The 16,767-nt window shown below is 37.0% G+C and overlaps 1 protein-coding gene across 7 annotated transcripts in view; it reads left to right on the top strand.

The window, feature by feature from the left end:
- RNFT2 (ring finger protein, transmembrane 2) overlaps window positions 1–16,767 on the top strand; it is an 81,035-nt gene that overhangs the window by 61,363 nt on the left and 2,905 nt on the right. For all 7 annotated transcript variants that reach the window (XM_074296860.1, XM_074296820.1, XM_074296830.1 and 4 more), the window contains 3 exons: window positions 10,059–10,208; window positions 12,832–12,897; window positions 14,987–15,088. In XM_074296860.1, the coding sequence (XP_074152961.1) occupies window positions 10,059–10,208; window positions 12,832–12,897; window positions 14,987–15,088 (318 nt within the window). The remainder of the gene's footprint in view (window positions 1–10,058; window positions 10,209–12,831; window positions 12,898–14,986; window positions 15,089–16,767) is intronic.

Here is a 16,767-nt window from a genome sequence, read left to right as displayed (position 1 = left end):
CAAGATCAGGGCTTAGAACTCAGGAAAGAAAGGCTGAAGGATTGACCTCAGAAAAACTTTTCTTTTGTAAGAAAGGGGGAAACACAAAGTTTGACAATGAGTAAGTGTGGATGTCTTAGAAATAATTCTGTAAGTATTTTCTTATTTAGAAATATATATTTTTTTAAATTTTAGAACTGGAAGAAAACAGAGAAAAGAGAATGTTGAGCTGGGAAGGCTCTTAGAACATGGAATGTTAGGGCTGGGAGAGATTTTAAAACAAAGAATGTCAAAGGTGGATGGAGCCTGAGAACTCTAGAGATGTCAGGGCTGGGAGGTACCTAAAAATTTTTAAGCAAAGGCACTTATTTTACAGGTGAGAAAACTGAGGTTCAGAGAAAAAATGAATTATTTGTACAAAGTTTCAGCTGATTAATAGGATAAGATCTTTCTAGCAAAATTCTGCAATCATTACTAATAGACTTGTCCCATTTAAAGAGTCTCACCTAACATAATATTAAATGAGTTCTGATTCTAGTAATTATCCCAATTCACAGAAATACAGAATCTTAGATTTTGGAGAGATACTTGCCCCCTACTATATAAGAATTAATTCCAAAATCCTTTCACAATCTCCAATTTCACACTCCATTCTACTTTGTGCCAGTTTTAGAACATATTTTCTAATATTGAGCCTAAATCCACCTCTTTGCAACTTGTATCTTGGTCTCTGTAAAGCCAAGTAGGACAAAATCTAATCTCTCTCCCATATGGCAGCTTCTGAATACTGGAAGATGCTATTGTGTCATCACCTATGTCTTTTTCTCTAGACTTAACATCCCCAATGTCTTCTCTCAAATGGATGATCTTTAGTCCTTTCCTCCTTCTGGTAACTTTCTGGTTATCAAAGTCCAGTTTATCAATATCCTTTTTAAATTAGGCACCTAGAAATGACCACAATGCTCCAGAAGCTATATGCCTGGGGCAGAATATAGTAGGACTATCACCATCCTCCTTCTGGGTACTAATCTCCTTTTAATGAAGCCTAAGATATTGTGAACTTTTCTAGGTGCATATCACAATTTTGATTCATAATGATTGACTTTGCAGTATGCTAAAACCACAAGACCTAATTTTTCTACAGTAACTTTAATCTAACTCCCATCTCCAAGAAGCAACTAAGCAGATAGATTTAGAGTAAGGGACACCAAACTGTGTGAACCTAGGAAAATCACATGACTTCTCTCAACCTCAGATTCTTCACTTATAAAACAACATGGTTATACTCAGTCACTTGAGATTTTTTTAAATCATTCATCTGGAATCCTCTGCACCTGTATTTGTATATTGTTACTTTAAGATCCTGAGAAGTCTGTGTATTCCTTAGTATTTCCTATTGAAAGTTGCCACTGGTTAGTCTTATCTAATTTTCCCAACATTATTAAGCTCTGTTTTCCATCTCCCCATCTTATATCTCTTAGCCCAAGTGTAGAACTTTAGAGTATTCCCTATTGAATTTTATTGCATTCATTTTTGCCCTTCGTTATTTTTTTTTTGCATCCTGGCAAATTAATTGTCCCTCCCAACTCCAAGACATTTATAGATTTAGCAAGCCAGGTTTCTATGGCTCTATGCACATCATCACTAAAAGTTTTCAGCAGAACAAGGCCAAAGATAGACCTCTGAGCTGCTCCACTAAAGGCCTTCCTTCAAATTGGCATCAACCCATTAGTGCCTTCTTGTGAGGTCTGTGATTCATCAAATTCTGAATTTACATAACTATATTGTCATATAGCCCACATCTCTCCATCTTATTCACTCAGATAATGTAAGAGGCTTGGTTAGTTGCAGTGGTGAAATGTTAATATACTCTTGCCTACCAATATAATAACCCTGTCACAAAAAAAGGCAGTTAGGTTAATCTGAAACAGTTATTCTTGAGGAAAGCCATGCTGTCTTTTAGTAATTGTGGCTTTCCTTTCTAAGTGCTCATACGCAAACCATCTATTCCATGATATGCTCTAGTAAAATTGATTTTGGCTCACAGTTGATAGATTGCACCTTCTTCCTTTTTCGATGATTGGGATAATTTAACCTTTTGTCAGTTCTGCAGCTTTTTTCCTGTTCTCCAATGTCTCTCAAAAATCATCAAGACCAGTGTCCCTATAGTCAGAGAATCAAGATCCAAATCCTGACCCTTGTTTACTGTTTTTGTCACATTTGTACAAATCACTTAATCTTCTGGACCTCATTTTCCTTACCAGTAAAATGAATGAATTGGGTTAGAGTTAGTTTTTGGAATGCTTTTTAGTTTTAAATCTACCATTTTACAAATGTTGTTCCTGGAGCTGGGGACTGAAGAGAAATTCATTTCACTTGTTCAGAATTTTGTTTTAAAATGGATGAGTTGCCAGGTGCTTTGGGATGTAGTTCATCCGGATCCAGTTGTTTGAGCTCATTGGGTGTAGGTGAATTATCTTTTAATCAGTGAACATTTAGGAAGTACCTACTATCTGACAAATACTGTTCTAAGTGCCAAGAATACAAAGAAAAACAAAAAGATATGTCGAGGAGACATAATCAAATGAAGAAGACAATATGCAAACCGTTATGTACAAAGAAAGAAAAAACATAATGAAGAGAGGAAAGGCATTAGAATTAAGAGGGATCACAAAGGGCTTCCGATAGAGGATGGGATTTTAACTGAGTCTTGAAAAAAGCTAGGGATACTCTTACCTTTTCCTTACTTTTTTTGGGTTTCTGCTCTGTTAACCATTTTTGTTCCATCCTTCCTTCTTCAAGGATAATTCTTCATGGAAGGCAGAAAGATTGAGAGTTGAAAATAGTTTGTTTAACATCAAGTTCAGAATTTCCCAATAAATTGGTGTTTTTTAAACTAAGAGAAATTAGGAAGACTTGTAAGAGCTGGTGCAGAGTGGAGAAAGCAAAACCAGGAGGGCAATTTATATTCAAAGATCATAATGTTGTAAAAATAATTTTGAGAGCCTTAAGAATTTAGATTAAAAATTTTTAAAAATAAAAGTAAAAAAAAAGAATTCTGATCAACCACAGTTCTGGAAAACCTGTGATCAAAGACCATGTTGCCTTTCTCCTGATAAAAGGGTAGGTGATGTACTCTGAGAATACACTGAAATTTTTTTTGCACATAACTAATGAAAGAATTAGTTTTGTTTAAGTATACATATCTGCTACAAAGGTTTTGTTTATTTTTCTTTTTCCATTGGGGAAATGAAGAAGAAGATAAAGTGGATTTATTTAAATTTTTAAAAATATTCAAATTTTTAAAAATAGTATTTAATTTTTTTAAGAGACTAAAGGAAGTAATGTATGGAGCTAGGAAGAAACTTGACATTAGCTTAGCTTAAATTTCAAAATTCAAAGAAACTTCTTAAGTCTAATCCAAAGAGAAAGCAAGACCTCCTCATCTCCATACAACATCCCAAGAAAATCATCATCCAGGCTCTACTGAAGATTTTTGGGAATGGAGAACTCAAATATCTTTGGAATCAGCCCATTAGACTTATAGACAGCCCTTATTATTAAGTGTTTCTTCTTTTAGAGTCAATTAAATCTTCTTCTGGCAAATTATCACAGCTCCTTCAATTCATTCTCATGCCTCTTTGTCTCTTTTCATTTTTCTACAGTTTTAAATTCTTTCCCATCCCTCACCCAGTGAAAAGACAAGAAATGATACTCATTATACATATGAAATCACACAAAACACTAGTCTTGTTCTAGGGTGGGATGGGAAGGGGGAGGAAGCAAAAAAAAAAAAAAGAAAGAAAAGAAATATGCTTCAATTTCTCCTCTGAGTCTACTGGTTCTTTATCTGGAGAGAAATAGCATTTTATATCACGGGGCATTTTAGAGTTGTAGTGAATCATTATATTAGCCAGAATTACACAGTTAATTACTTTTACAAATTGCTGTTAGTATGTACAATGAACTCTTGGTTCTGCTCACTTCACTTTGCATCAATTCATAGAAAGCTTCCCAGGTTTTTCTGAAACCATTCCCTTCATCTTTTCTTATAACATACTAGTATTCCATTCATATATCATAATTTCCCAATTTATAGGCATCCTCTTCATTTCCTATTCTTTACTTTCACAAAAGGAGCAGCTACAAACATGTTTTGTATATATAAGTTCTTTTCCTTTGTTCCTTTATCTCTTTAGGGTATAGACCTATTAGCAATATTGCTAGGTCAAAGGATAGGTGTAATTTTATCTACTTTGGGGCATACCTCCAAATTATTCTCCACAGTGATTTGACCAGTTCACAACTCCACCAATGCTGCATTAGTGTCCTTTTTTCACATCTCTTTCAATATTTGCCTTTTTCTTTTTCTGTCATGTTAGCCAATCTTATATGTATGAGGTGGTACCTCAGAGTAGTTTTAAATCACATTTTTAATCAATAATGATTTAGAGCATTTTTCATATGGCTATTGATAGTTTTGATTTCTTCCTCTGAAAACAGTCTGTGACCATTTATCGCTTATAAAATGGCTTCTCTTTTTTAAAAACAAATTTGAATTTAAAATTGTTTTTTAATTTAAATGTTTTAAATTATATTTTAAATGTTTTAGATTTATTTAAATATAAAATATATTTGAGGAACAAGACCTCTATCATAGAAACTTGCTGTTAAAAATTCCCTTCCATCTTGCTTTTTTTCTAATTTGGGTTTTATTGGTTTTGTTTCTATGAAATCTTTTTTAATTTTATGTAATTAAAATTATCCATTTTGCCATCTATGAAATATATAGTTACAAATATGATACTATTAGGCCCCCTTAAAATTTTGTCCATTGATTCCCTTGATATCTTTGACCTTTTGTTCATCCAGATGAATTTTGTTAGCTCTATAGTATAATACTTCAGTAGTTTGATTAGTATGGCACTGAATGGGCAAATTAATATAATTAATTGTCACTTTTATTAGGTTGTCTTGGCCTACCCATGAGAAATTCATATTTTGCAAATTAAGATAACTCTTAAGTACCATTACACATCTCTCAGATTAGCTAAAATGACAGGAAAAGATAAGATGAATGTTGGAGGGGACACTAATACATTGTTGGTGGAGTTGTGAACATATCCAATCATTCTGGAGAACAACATGGAACTATGGAACCAAAGGATTATCAAACTGCTCATATCCTTTAATCCAGAAGTGTTTCTACTAGGCCCGTATCCCAAAGAGATCATTAAAAAAAAAGGGAAAAGGTTCCACGTGTGCAAAAATGTTTGTAGCTGCCCTTTTTGTAGTGGCAAAAAACTGGAAACTGAGTGGATGCCCATCGGTTGGGGAATGGATGAATAAGTTATGGTATATAAATGTTATGGAATATTGTTGTTCTATAAAAAACAATCTCGGGATGATTTCAGAGAGGCCTGGAGAGACTTATGTGAACAGATCTGAGTGAAGTGAGTAGAACCAAGAGAACATTGTACACAACAACAAGAAGATTATAATGATATTAAATTCTGATGGACTTGCCTCTTTTCAACAGCAAGGTGACTCAGGCTAGTTCCAATGGTCTTATGATGGAGACAACCATCTGCATCCAGAGAGAGGACTGTAGGGATTGAGTATGGATCACAACATAGTATTTTCACTTTTTTGTTGTTTGCTTGCACTTTGTTGTTTCTCATTTTTTTTCCTTTTTGATTTGATTTTTCTTGTGCAACATGATAATTGTGAAAATATATATAGAAGAATTGCACATGTTTAACCTATATTGGATTACTTGCCATTTATAAGAAGGGTGGGAGAAAGGGAGGGAAAAAATTTGGAACACAAGGTTTTGCAAGGGTGAATGTTGAAAACTATTTATGCATGTGTTTTAAAAATAAAAAGCTTTATAAAAATTTTAAAAAGAAATGAATATTTCTCCAATTATTTAGATTTGTCTTTTTGAGGAGTGTTTTGTAATTGTGTTTATATAGTTTCTATCCATGTCATGGAAGGTAGACTCCCAAGTACTTTATAATATCTATAATTTTTAAGTGGAATTTCACTATCTTTTCCTGCTATGTCCTATTGGTAATTTAATAGAAATGCTGATGATTCTTGTGGGTTTATATTATATGCTGCAATATTGCTAAAGTTGCTAATTGTTTTGACTAGTTTTTAATTGACTCTCTAGGGTTCTCTAAATATGCTATCATATCATCTGTGAAAAGTGATGTTTCCTTATTGCCTCTGCTTATTCCTTCAATTTATTTTTCTTGTCTAATTGTTATAACTAGCATTTCTAATACAATAATAATGTTGATAATGCAGTCCTTGCTTCATCCCTGTTCTTGCTGGAAAGGCTTCTAGTTTATCTCCATGATAAACAATGCTTGCTCTTCATTATAATATATATTATTTATTATTTTGAAAGCTTCATTTATTTCCTTGCTTTCCAGTATTTTTTAATAGGAATGGGTATTATATTTTGTCAAAATTCATCTATTGATATATAATCACATGACTTTTGTGGATTTTCTTTTGATGCAGTCAATTATGTTCATAGTTTTCTTAATAAATATTAAATTAACCCTACATTCCTGGTATAAATCCAGTCTGATCATAGTATATGATCTTTATGCCATATTGCTGTAATTTCCTTGACAGTATTTTATTTTAAATTTTTTACATCAGCATTCATTAAGGAATATGGTCTTTAGTTTTCTTTTTGTTTTGGGCTCTCCCTGATTTAGATATCAAAACCATATTTGTATTATAAAAGTAATTTGGTGAGATTTCTTTACCCATTTCATTTTATTAAATAAAAATTTCTTGTTCTTTAAATTTTTTCATGGAATCCACTTGTAAATCCAATTGGTCGTGGGGATTTTTTTTCCCCATAGAGAGCTCATTTATAATTTGATTCTTTTTCTAAGATAGAGTTATTTGTATATTCTATTTCCTCTTCTGTTAACCTGAGCAATTTATATTTTTGTAACTATTCATCCATTTCATTTATATTGTTAGTTTAGTTAGCATATATTTAGATAGAATAGCAACTAATAATTGCTTGTATTTTATCTTCATTGGCTATGCATTTATCCTTTTCATTTTTTATAGTCATAAATTGTTTTTTTTTCTTTTTTAAATCAAATTATTCAATAGTTTATCCATCTTATTGTTTGCTTTTACAAAACCAGCTCCTAATTTTATTAGTTCAATTGGGAGGGGTGCTTTCAATTTTATTGCTCTCTCCTTTGATTTTCAGGATTTCTGTTTTGTTATTTGAGAATTTTCAGTTGTTTTTCTAGTTGTTTTGTTTTTAAGTAGTATGCTGAGTTTGTTGTTCTGATCTTTCTTTTTTAATTGATGTAAGCATTTAGAGATATAAATTTTTCCATAAGTACTACTTTCATCACATCTCACAAATTTTGCTGTTATCTTATTGTCATCATTATCTTTAATGAAATTGTTGACTGTTTCTGTGATCTGTTCTTTGACCTATTCACTTTTAAAAATTAGATTACTTAGTTCCCAATTGGCAAGCATGAATTTGGCATTTGAACAATATGACCAGCCCAATGGAGTTATATTCTCTGCAACAGAGTTTGAATGCTTGGCACTTTAGTTTGAGAAGGGACCTCAGTATCTGGTTTCTTATCCTGCCAGGTGATCCTCACAATCTTTCTAAGACAATTCAGATGGAAGCGATTCAGTATCCTGGCATGGCACTGGTAGACTGTCCAGGTTTCACAGGCACGCAACAATGAGATCAGCAACAGTGGTTCTGTAAACCTTTAGTTTGGTAGCCAGTCTAATATCTCTCCTCCCCCACACTTTCCTTTGGATCTTCTCAAACATTGAGCTAACTCTGGCAATGCATGTGTCAACCTCATTATTAATTTATTCATCCCTGGAAAGTATTCTACTAAGTAAGTGAATTTATCCACAGCATTTGAAACTTCACCATTTGCTGTACCCAGTGGTTCCACATTTGGATGGCATGGTGATGGCTGTATTTTCTTGGTGTTAATTGTTAGGCCAAAAAGCACAAGCAGCAGAGAATTGATCAATAATTTGTCCCATCTCATCTTTGGAGATTAAGTGCACAATCATCTGCAAACAAAAAACCATGCGCCAATACTCCATCTATTTTAGTTTTGGCTCGTAGTCTTTTCAAGTGGAAGAATTGACCATCCGTGCAGTAGCTGACTTTGATGCCATGTTTATTTTCAGTGAAGGTTTTTGACAATATGGCCGAAAACATCATGCTAAAAAGCATGTTTCACTCCATTGGTGACTGGAAAGCTTAAGTATTGTCTGTTGTCCAAAACTCAGGCAAGCACGCCATCATAAAATTGACAGAGTATTCTGATGAGCTTCTCTGGGCAACCTATGTTGGGATAAGCACTAATCCTTAGCAAGCTTTCCAAGATGGCTAGCTGATATCAGTTCTTGGCATCTTTCACCCCTCATTCTTCCCTCTGGGGTCAAGAGGAAAAAGGCTAATCCTTCTTTTCCATGACAGCCCTTCCAAGATTTGAAGAAACCTTTCCTTTTCCCTTTGAACTTTCTCTTCTTCAGTCTGAAGAATTCTTTATTTCTTATTTCTGATCCTTACCTGACCACATATGGCATAATCTTTCAAGACCTTTCACCTTCCCGATGGCCCTTTTCCGAACAATGTAAATTCCTTGTGTGATGTCTATAGAGCTTAAGAGACATGGTTTCTAGGTATTAATGCTAGAATATTATATTAAAAGAGACCATTAGCCTTCTCAAATCCCAAAGCCCCTCATGGTAGTGGGCTCACAACTTATATGTCCTTAGGAAAATAGATGTCCCAAAAGATGACAATCAACTCTGCTTGATTAATAATTAATGAAAAAATAATTCTGATAATGAGATGTGGGCTCATTCTAAAGAGGGTCTTGAGCTTACCACCAAAATCCTGGTCAAAGAGATTTGTCAATATACATATCAAAGAAGGAATCTACTTCTACCTCAGACCTGTCAGACCAATCCCAATGAACAATTCTCCCAATGAACCAGTTCTCTCAGCCAGGTTGAGTAAGTTTTCCCAAGATTTTCTAGTGATTTCTGGATAAGGAAAATCCTTTAGTCTTAATTCAATAATTGGTTATTAATACAAGAAAGAAATAATCATTTCTCTCACTAGTCAACCCCCTTTTTTCAACTTCCTTATTTCTTATTTCTCTACCATTTCTCATATAGACTTAGAGTTCTCTCAGCCAGGTTGGGTAAGTTTTCCCAAGATTTTCTAGTGATTTCTGGAAGGAAAATCCTTTAATCTTAATTCAATAATTGGTTATTAATACAAGAAAGAAATAATCATTTCTCTCACTAGTCAACCCCCTTTTTTCAACTTCCTTATTTCTTATTTCTCTGCCATTTCTCATACGGTCTTAGACCTGAGATTCTTTCATCATCATCATCACCACCATCATCGTCAATAAAACTCACATACTTTAAGGATCAGTGATTTTGCCAGTGACTATTCCTGTTACTGCTGCAGGTTCCAACCCATCTGCTCATTAGTGAGAAGACATTGAGAGTGGCTAGCGCCCTCTTTCATCCAACCTGGTGACAATTCTTTCCCAATTTAACTAGGTTGGTCCTCAGACCAACAGACAATTGATGTTATTCTGATGAAAATCCTACATGTGGTTGGTTCAATAGGGACCACAAAAATTTTGCTATAGCTTCAAGTTGAAATAGCAGCATCCCCTGGAAGAGAAGTGCCCCATACACACACACACACACACACACACACACACACCCTCTGCTAGAGGTGTAAGGTTTCTATCCCCCTGAAATGTGATCTGAATGCCTGCTCCCTTCACCTTTTGCTTTTTCCTGGGCGGCAGGCAGCCGCCGGGTGAAGGCAGTGGGCAGGGGTTGCCTCTCCTCGACACTAATCTCTGCCCCCATTAAGAGCCTGCTTAAGTGCTTCTAGATACTGATTAATGGCCTGTGGAGGGCTGGGAGCATCATTATCATGGGTGCCCCAGCCCCCCTGACACTGCCCTTTAGGTCTTTAACAGTAATCATAATTGATGCCTCTGATGTGGTTACAGGGTAAGTTCTATTTGGTGATTGAGGAGCTGAGCCAGCTGTTCCGGTCACTCGTTCCCATCCAGCTGTGGTACAAATACATCATGGGCGATGACCCCTCCAATAGCTATTTCCTAGGAGGGGTCCTCATCATCCTTTACAGCCTTTGCAAGGTAAGATGGGCCAAGGAGAGGAGACTTCCCATAACGGTAGAAACAGATGGTTCTTCTCCAGCAAGGAAGGCAGAGGAGGGCAAGCCCCCACTGGATCGTTACCCTTATCTCTTGCCTATGAAGTGAACCATATGTATAGTGCCCATGAATCAAATTAGTCTGAATTAGCCCATGACACCGTGCCCGCCCATATTTTTTGCTTAACCTCAGAGAGCAAAGGGTAAAGGGAAAGGAATGCTCTTGATGGCTATACATGCTAGGGATTTCTGATTTGGATTTTTTTTCTTAAAATATTCTAAGATTATGATTCATTAACTGGGTCATTGATTTCATTAAAGCAGGGAACTCTCAGTGAGGAACTCCCCCTGATGCAGATCAGTCCTTTCTCTACAACTTAGAATCTTGGACCAAATAGGACTTGAGCTGGGACCTATTGTTGGTCAATCAATGAGTGCCAGAATGATCTGGGTTCAAAAAACAATCCTGACCCTTAAATCCCAAGATAGGAGATTTCAGCAATCAAAATTTACAGTCATTTGAGCAGAGCACCTGCAGATAAAGATATTATGATCCCCTATGTGGACAGAGGGAAGGAAAGGAAAAAAAAATGAAAAGGAGCTGTGTTGCCCAGATCCTTGATTGGCTCAAACTGAATGTAAATAGCAGTTGTTTTTGTTGTGTCCAGAAGCTCTGAGTGTCTTCATTCTCAGGTTGATTTTTTCTAATTAGGCGAAAGAGGGAATTTTTGCTTCATTTTTTTTCTCACCTAGCCTTAGTCACTAATTAAACATTATCTCAATCAAACGGAGGCCTCTTAAAGACTTACTTAAAAAGGCCAAAGTCTCCCCAGCATCCAGGGCCATCTCCATTGTCCTGCTCTATATGTCATCACTGGACCCAGATGGCTCTGGAGGAGAAAGTAAAACAGGCAACCTTGCCCATCCCTCCTTCACTTAAAACTCCAAGCTTTTTTGAGTCTTTTTTATCCCCTCCCTGATGTCATGGTTCTCTTTGAGACCAAAGTACAAACAACAGAGTTTTAGAGAAATGCTCAGAACACTCAGGTGTTAAGTGACTTGTCTAAGGTCTCATGGCTTTCATATATATATCAGAGAAACAACTTAAATTGAGGTCTTCTTGATGTCTAAGCTTGCTTTCTGACTACTATACCACAAAGCTTCATCTCTCTCCAAGTTTATCAAGTGTAAATTGAGGATTCTTTTCCCATTGCCCTTCACATTCTTTTATATAGTAAAGAAAAAAAAAACCAACTGAGAGACATAATTTCTAGCCTCATTTCTGCTACTGAGTCACTACATAACTTTGGACATTCCCTCTCTGAACATGTCATCTCCTCTGTAAAATGAGAGAGTTGGGCTTGTTTGTATGATATCAGTGGATGACCTGAAGCAGGACTTGAATACAGGTCTTCTTGACTCAATTCCTGCCTTTATGGAGTTTACAGCACTTAAATTCCTAGTGGGTTTACATCAATCAAAAGACCATCAATTTAACGCAAAAAGGGACCTTAAAGAAGACAACTTCAAGCTCCTAATTTTACTGAAGAGGAAACTGAGTCCCAGGGAGATTTAATGATTTGTACAAGATCATGCAGGCTAGTGAGTATCTGAGATGGGATTTGAATCTAAATCTTCCTAACTTCAAATCTCTATCTCATGGAGTTTCCAGCTCTCAAGAGAGTGCTTTGTGCATTCAGCCAATCAAGAGTGAATAGTTAATTAAAGCCCCTGCACAACTAGAGTTGTATACCTGTAGCATACTAGTTGTAGGCTAGGTGCTAGAATTGCAAAGATTAAAACAAAACAGCCCCCGCCTTTGAAAATTTTAACTGGGTTGATTTATGATGGACAGAAACAACTACACCCAGAGAAGGAACACTGGGAAGTGAATGTAAATTGTTAGCACTACTGTCTATCTACCCAGGTTACTTATACCTTCGGAAGCTAATACTTAATGTGCAACAAGAAAATGGGATTTACACACAAATATTGTATCTAGGTTATATTGTAACATATGTAAAATGTATGGGATTGCCTGTCATCAAGGGGAGGGAGTAGAGGGAGGGAGGGGATAATTTAGAAAAATGAATACAAGGGATAATATTATAAAAAAAATTACTCATGCATATATACTGTGAAAAAAATTATAAATAAATGTTACTTTTCTTTCCAAATAAATAAACAAATAAATAAATAAATAAAATAATAAAAAAAGAAAAAAAAAAAAAAAAGAAAATCCTAACTGGGGGAGGGAGAGGGCAACAACATATACTCAAATGGGAAACATATACAGCACAGACATTACGAATGAGATAATGTGTGTGGGAACACTTTGGGAAATAGTGAGCCACACGGGAGACATCACAGAAGGAAATCACAGCTTCTTTCCTAAAATCTAGGGCCATCATGGAATCTCTGCACTTTGTATTGGAAAGTTAGCAGTTTGGGATTGCACACGTAACACTGTGTAATCCTATGTTTTTAACTCTGTAAGGGTTCAAGCGGAATTAGATTCCCTGCCCCAGCCCTGTCCCAGGCTGGTGGATATAACCATCCTCCTATGGTTCTAGAAAGCAGTTGCTCATCAGTCTTTCCCCTTTCAGTCATTTGACATCTGCGGCCGGCTGGGCGGAGTAAGGAAGGCCCTGAAGCTTCTCTGCACCTCTCAGGTGAGTCATATTCAGACAGAGGTCCACAAAAAATTGGGTGGCCAATTGGAGAAAATGTACAAGATTCTTAAGAAGTTTATGGAAATGATATGGATTGTAAGGTCCAGGAAACACTGGCCATTGGCCAGAGAGAAGGTTCCAGGTCTATTTATGAAGATAAATTCCAGGAGCTGTGCTAAATTTGAGGTGTACAAAGACAGAAGAGCTTACATTCTGGTGGAAGAAGGGGACATGTCGACTCCAGTTGGCAGTGGGAGAGAAGGCGTGAGGGTGGGGCGGGGAGAGAGGCGACAAGAAGCACGGCAGGTGTTTGTTAGATGTAACATTTAGTTTCTACACTTAGTAGATGCCCACTACAAGCAGAGCATTTCTGGGGAAGGTACAAACCTCAGAGAAGAAACAGTATCTGCCCTTATGGAGCTTACAGTTCCACAGGAAGAGAAGATACAATACAGATATTATTATATACAATATTTCATAATAATGTAATTATGCTATTTTCTGATAACATATATTTGAGAGTTGGGAAAGAAAGACAAACAAAAAACATTCCCTGTCTGTCCTCAAGAAGCAGCGATTCTGTTAAGGGAAGTACAGGTATGTATGCTGTATGTACATAGAACAATGTATGTTCCGTAAGGGAAGTAGTAGGAAACATTACACAAAGTCAGTAATTTCTGAGGGGAGAGGACATCAGGATTGCCTTACTTAGGATCCTGGATTTAGGGCCCAACATGAACCATCTAGTCCAATTCTCTCATTTTACGAATGAGGAAACTGATGTAAACACGGTTAAATGACTTGCCCAGGATCACACAGCTAAGTAAGTGTCTGAGGCTGAATTTGAACTCAGATGAGTCTTCCTGACTCCAGACCCAACACTGTCCACTGTACTCCCCAGCTACTCTAGGATATACTACAAACTGAAATCATAGATCCTTGAAAGTTTATTATGTATGTATGCCTTGTCTCCCTCTTAGAATATAAGTTCTTTAAACTCTTTGAAAGAAATGACAATTTCTTGTTTCCTTTGAATCCACAAAGCCTAGCTTTTCCAACTTGTCTTCAGTTTCCCCTTTATATGTTATCTTTCCCTAATAGAATGTAAGGAAGTGTCTTTCTTTTTGTGATAATATTCTTGCACGTAGTAGGCTCTTAATTTATTAATTGAATATTGAATGAGATGATTCAGGCTAGTTCCGATAGTTTCGTGATGAGGAGAGCCGTCTGCATCCAGAGAGGACTGTGGGAACTGAATGTGGATCACAACATAGGATTTTTATTTTTTTATTGTTGTTTGCTTGCATTTTGTTTTCTTTCTCATTTTTTCCCTTTTTGATCTGATTTTTCTCGTGCAGCAAGATAATTGTGGAAATATGTATAGAAGAACATATTTTGGATGATTTTCCATCTAGGGGAAGGAGTTGGGGGGAAGAGAAGGAAAAGATTTGGAATACAAGATTTTGCAAGGGTGAACATTGAAAATTATCCACGTATATGCTTTGAAAATAAAAAGCTTTAATAAAAAAATTTAAAAATAAAGACTTGTTGACTTGACTAGCACAGTGCTTGGCTTTCTGTAACAGCAGGCTTAGAAGGGAGAGATGAGCATGCAAAAGGCAAATCACCCAATCAATAAGCATTAATTAAGCACCAACTATGAACCAGATACTGTATTAGGCATTGAAGACAGAAAGACCATGCCATTAGGAAGCTCACATTCTATCAAGGAAAATGGCATGTCCACATTTAAGTAAATATAAAATATATACAAAGTTATTTCAAGAGGGGAATATGACCCAGAGAGTAGGGAAGGGATCAGGAGAAACTTCATGGTGAGAGAATGCTCAAGGTCTGCTTGAAAGGAAGTAGAGATTCTAAGAGTTGGAGGTGAAAACAGCCTTTTGAACAGGGAGGCAGCCCATGCAGAGAGTGAGAGATGGAGAGAGAGTTCTAATCACTCAATCAACTGACATTTGTTAAGACCTGGTATCCAGGCCTGGAGAACAGCTTGTGCCATGTACATGTGGACAAGAGCTAGTCTTTACTGTGAAAACCAGAGCTCTCTTTCCTCTTGTTCTCCATATAGAACTATGGAGCTCGGGCCACAAGCCAGCAGTGTGCTGAGGCTGGTGAGATCTGTGCCATTTGCCAAGCTGAGTTCCGGGATCCTTTGGTCCTGATGTGCCAGGTGAGTGAGGGCCCCCTGTTCCCTAACCTCGAGGCAATCTTAGTCTTTCTGATCTGGAAGAGAGTTCAGGAACAGTCGAGTCCACCATACCTGACCAGGAATCCCCTTTGTACGATCCCACAGACACAGTTGTCCAACCTCCACCCAAGGCCTCCAGTAAGGGAGAGCCCACTTCCTCCTGAGTCAGCCCGTCCCACTCTGGGCCAGCATGACTTGTAGGAAGTTTTTCTGACATCATCGCTAAATCTGTCTCCTTGCAGCTTCCCCCCTTGGCACCTGGGTCTGCCCCCTGGGGCCAAGCCTAGCTAATCTAATCCCTCTTCCATGTGACAGCCAGCCCTTAGAAGAGTTGGGTGAAGTCACAGGCCCTGGGGCCCTGTGTCATGTGAAGGAGGAGGAGGCAGCAGATGACTTTGCTTGGGCCCCATGGGCATGATGGTCTAGATTACCAATCCCCAGAGCTCCTAGAGAGGAGAACTGTGGTTCAGGGTCCTGCCTGTGGTCACAGGTCACATACTACAGGGGCTGGGTAAGCCCCTTAGCCATTCCCTAAGCTCCTACTCCTTAAAAAAAAAAAAAAAAAAAAAAAATTAGACATCCCCTTTTGCCTAGGTTTCCATTTTGAAAGATCCCCAAGCAAATTGAACACTCTTCCAGGAGTTCTAGTAGATTAATTCATTAACCTATTGTTAATTCAGTAAGCATTTTTTAAGTACCTACTATGTGCCAGGCAGGTATTAGTACTATATTCTAAGCCCTGGGATACAAAGACAAAAAGAAAAGTTCCCTGTCCTCAAAAAACAGCAGTTCTGTTAAGGGAAGTGCAGTGTGTGTACAGAGGAGCATTAGTAGGAAACATTATACAAAGTAGATGTAAAAATAATTTCTGGGGGGAGAGAACATCAGGATGATGGTACTTGATGAGAACATCAGGATGATGGATCCAACATGGGCCAGCTAGTCCAACCCTCACATTTTACACATGAGGAAACTGAGGTAAACACAGTTAAGTGACTTGCCCAAGATCACATATCTAGTGGGTGTCTGAGGCTGCATTTGAACTCAGAAGATGAATCTTCCAGACTCCAAACCCAGCTCTCTATCCACTATAACATCTAGCTGTTTTAGGGCATACCTACAAATCAAAATCATCTTCTAGAGTAAGGCTATCCTGATGTTCTGTCCCCTCAGAAATTATGTATGTGTGAACGTCTTGTCTCCCTGTAGAATATAAGTTCCTTAAACTCCTTGAAAGAAGTGACAATTTCTTATTTCCTTTGATTGCACAAGGGCTAGCTTTTCCAACTGTCTTCAGTCCCCCTTTTTATCTGTTATTTTTCCCTACTAGAATGTAAGGGGTTGTAGGGGTTGTCTTTCTGTTTGTGATGGTATTCTTGCACATAGTAGGTTCTTAATAAATACTTAATTTGACTAGTAAATTGCTTGAGATATGGTAGATGCTTAATAAAAGCCCATTGGATTGGTTTGCTTTGCATGTGAATTTAGCATCTTGATATAGCAGAAAGATCTGTGGATTTGTTATCTGTAAACTGGGGCTGAAATTCTAAGTCTGCCATTTTCTTAACCCATTTGACTTGAAGCAAATCTTTTCCATTCTCTCAGCCTCAGTTCCCTCTAGAAAAACAAAAGAATTGAATTAAATGTCCCATAGGGTCCAT

This window comes from Sminthopsis crassicaudata, chromosome 1 (assembly GCF_048593235.1).
Source record: "Sminthopsis crassicaudata isolate SCR6 chromosome 1, ASM4859323v1, whole genome shotgun sequence".
In the NCBI taxonomy this organism is placed as follows: Eukaryota; Metazoa; Chordata; class Mammalia; order Dasyuromorphia; family Dasyuridae; genus Sminthopsis; species Sminthopsis crassicaudata.
The sequence above is the reverse complement of the archived record's forward strand: the minus strand, read 5'-3'. Positions and strand labels throughout refer to the sequence as shown.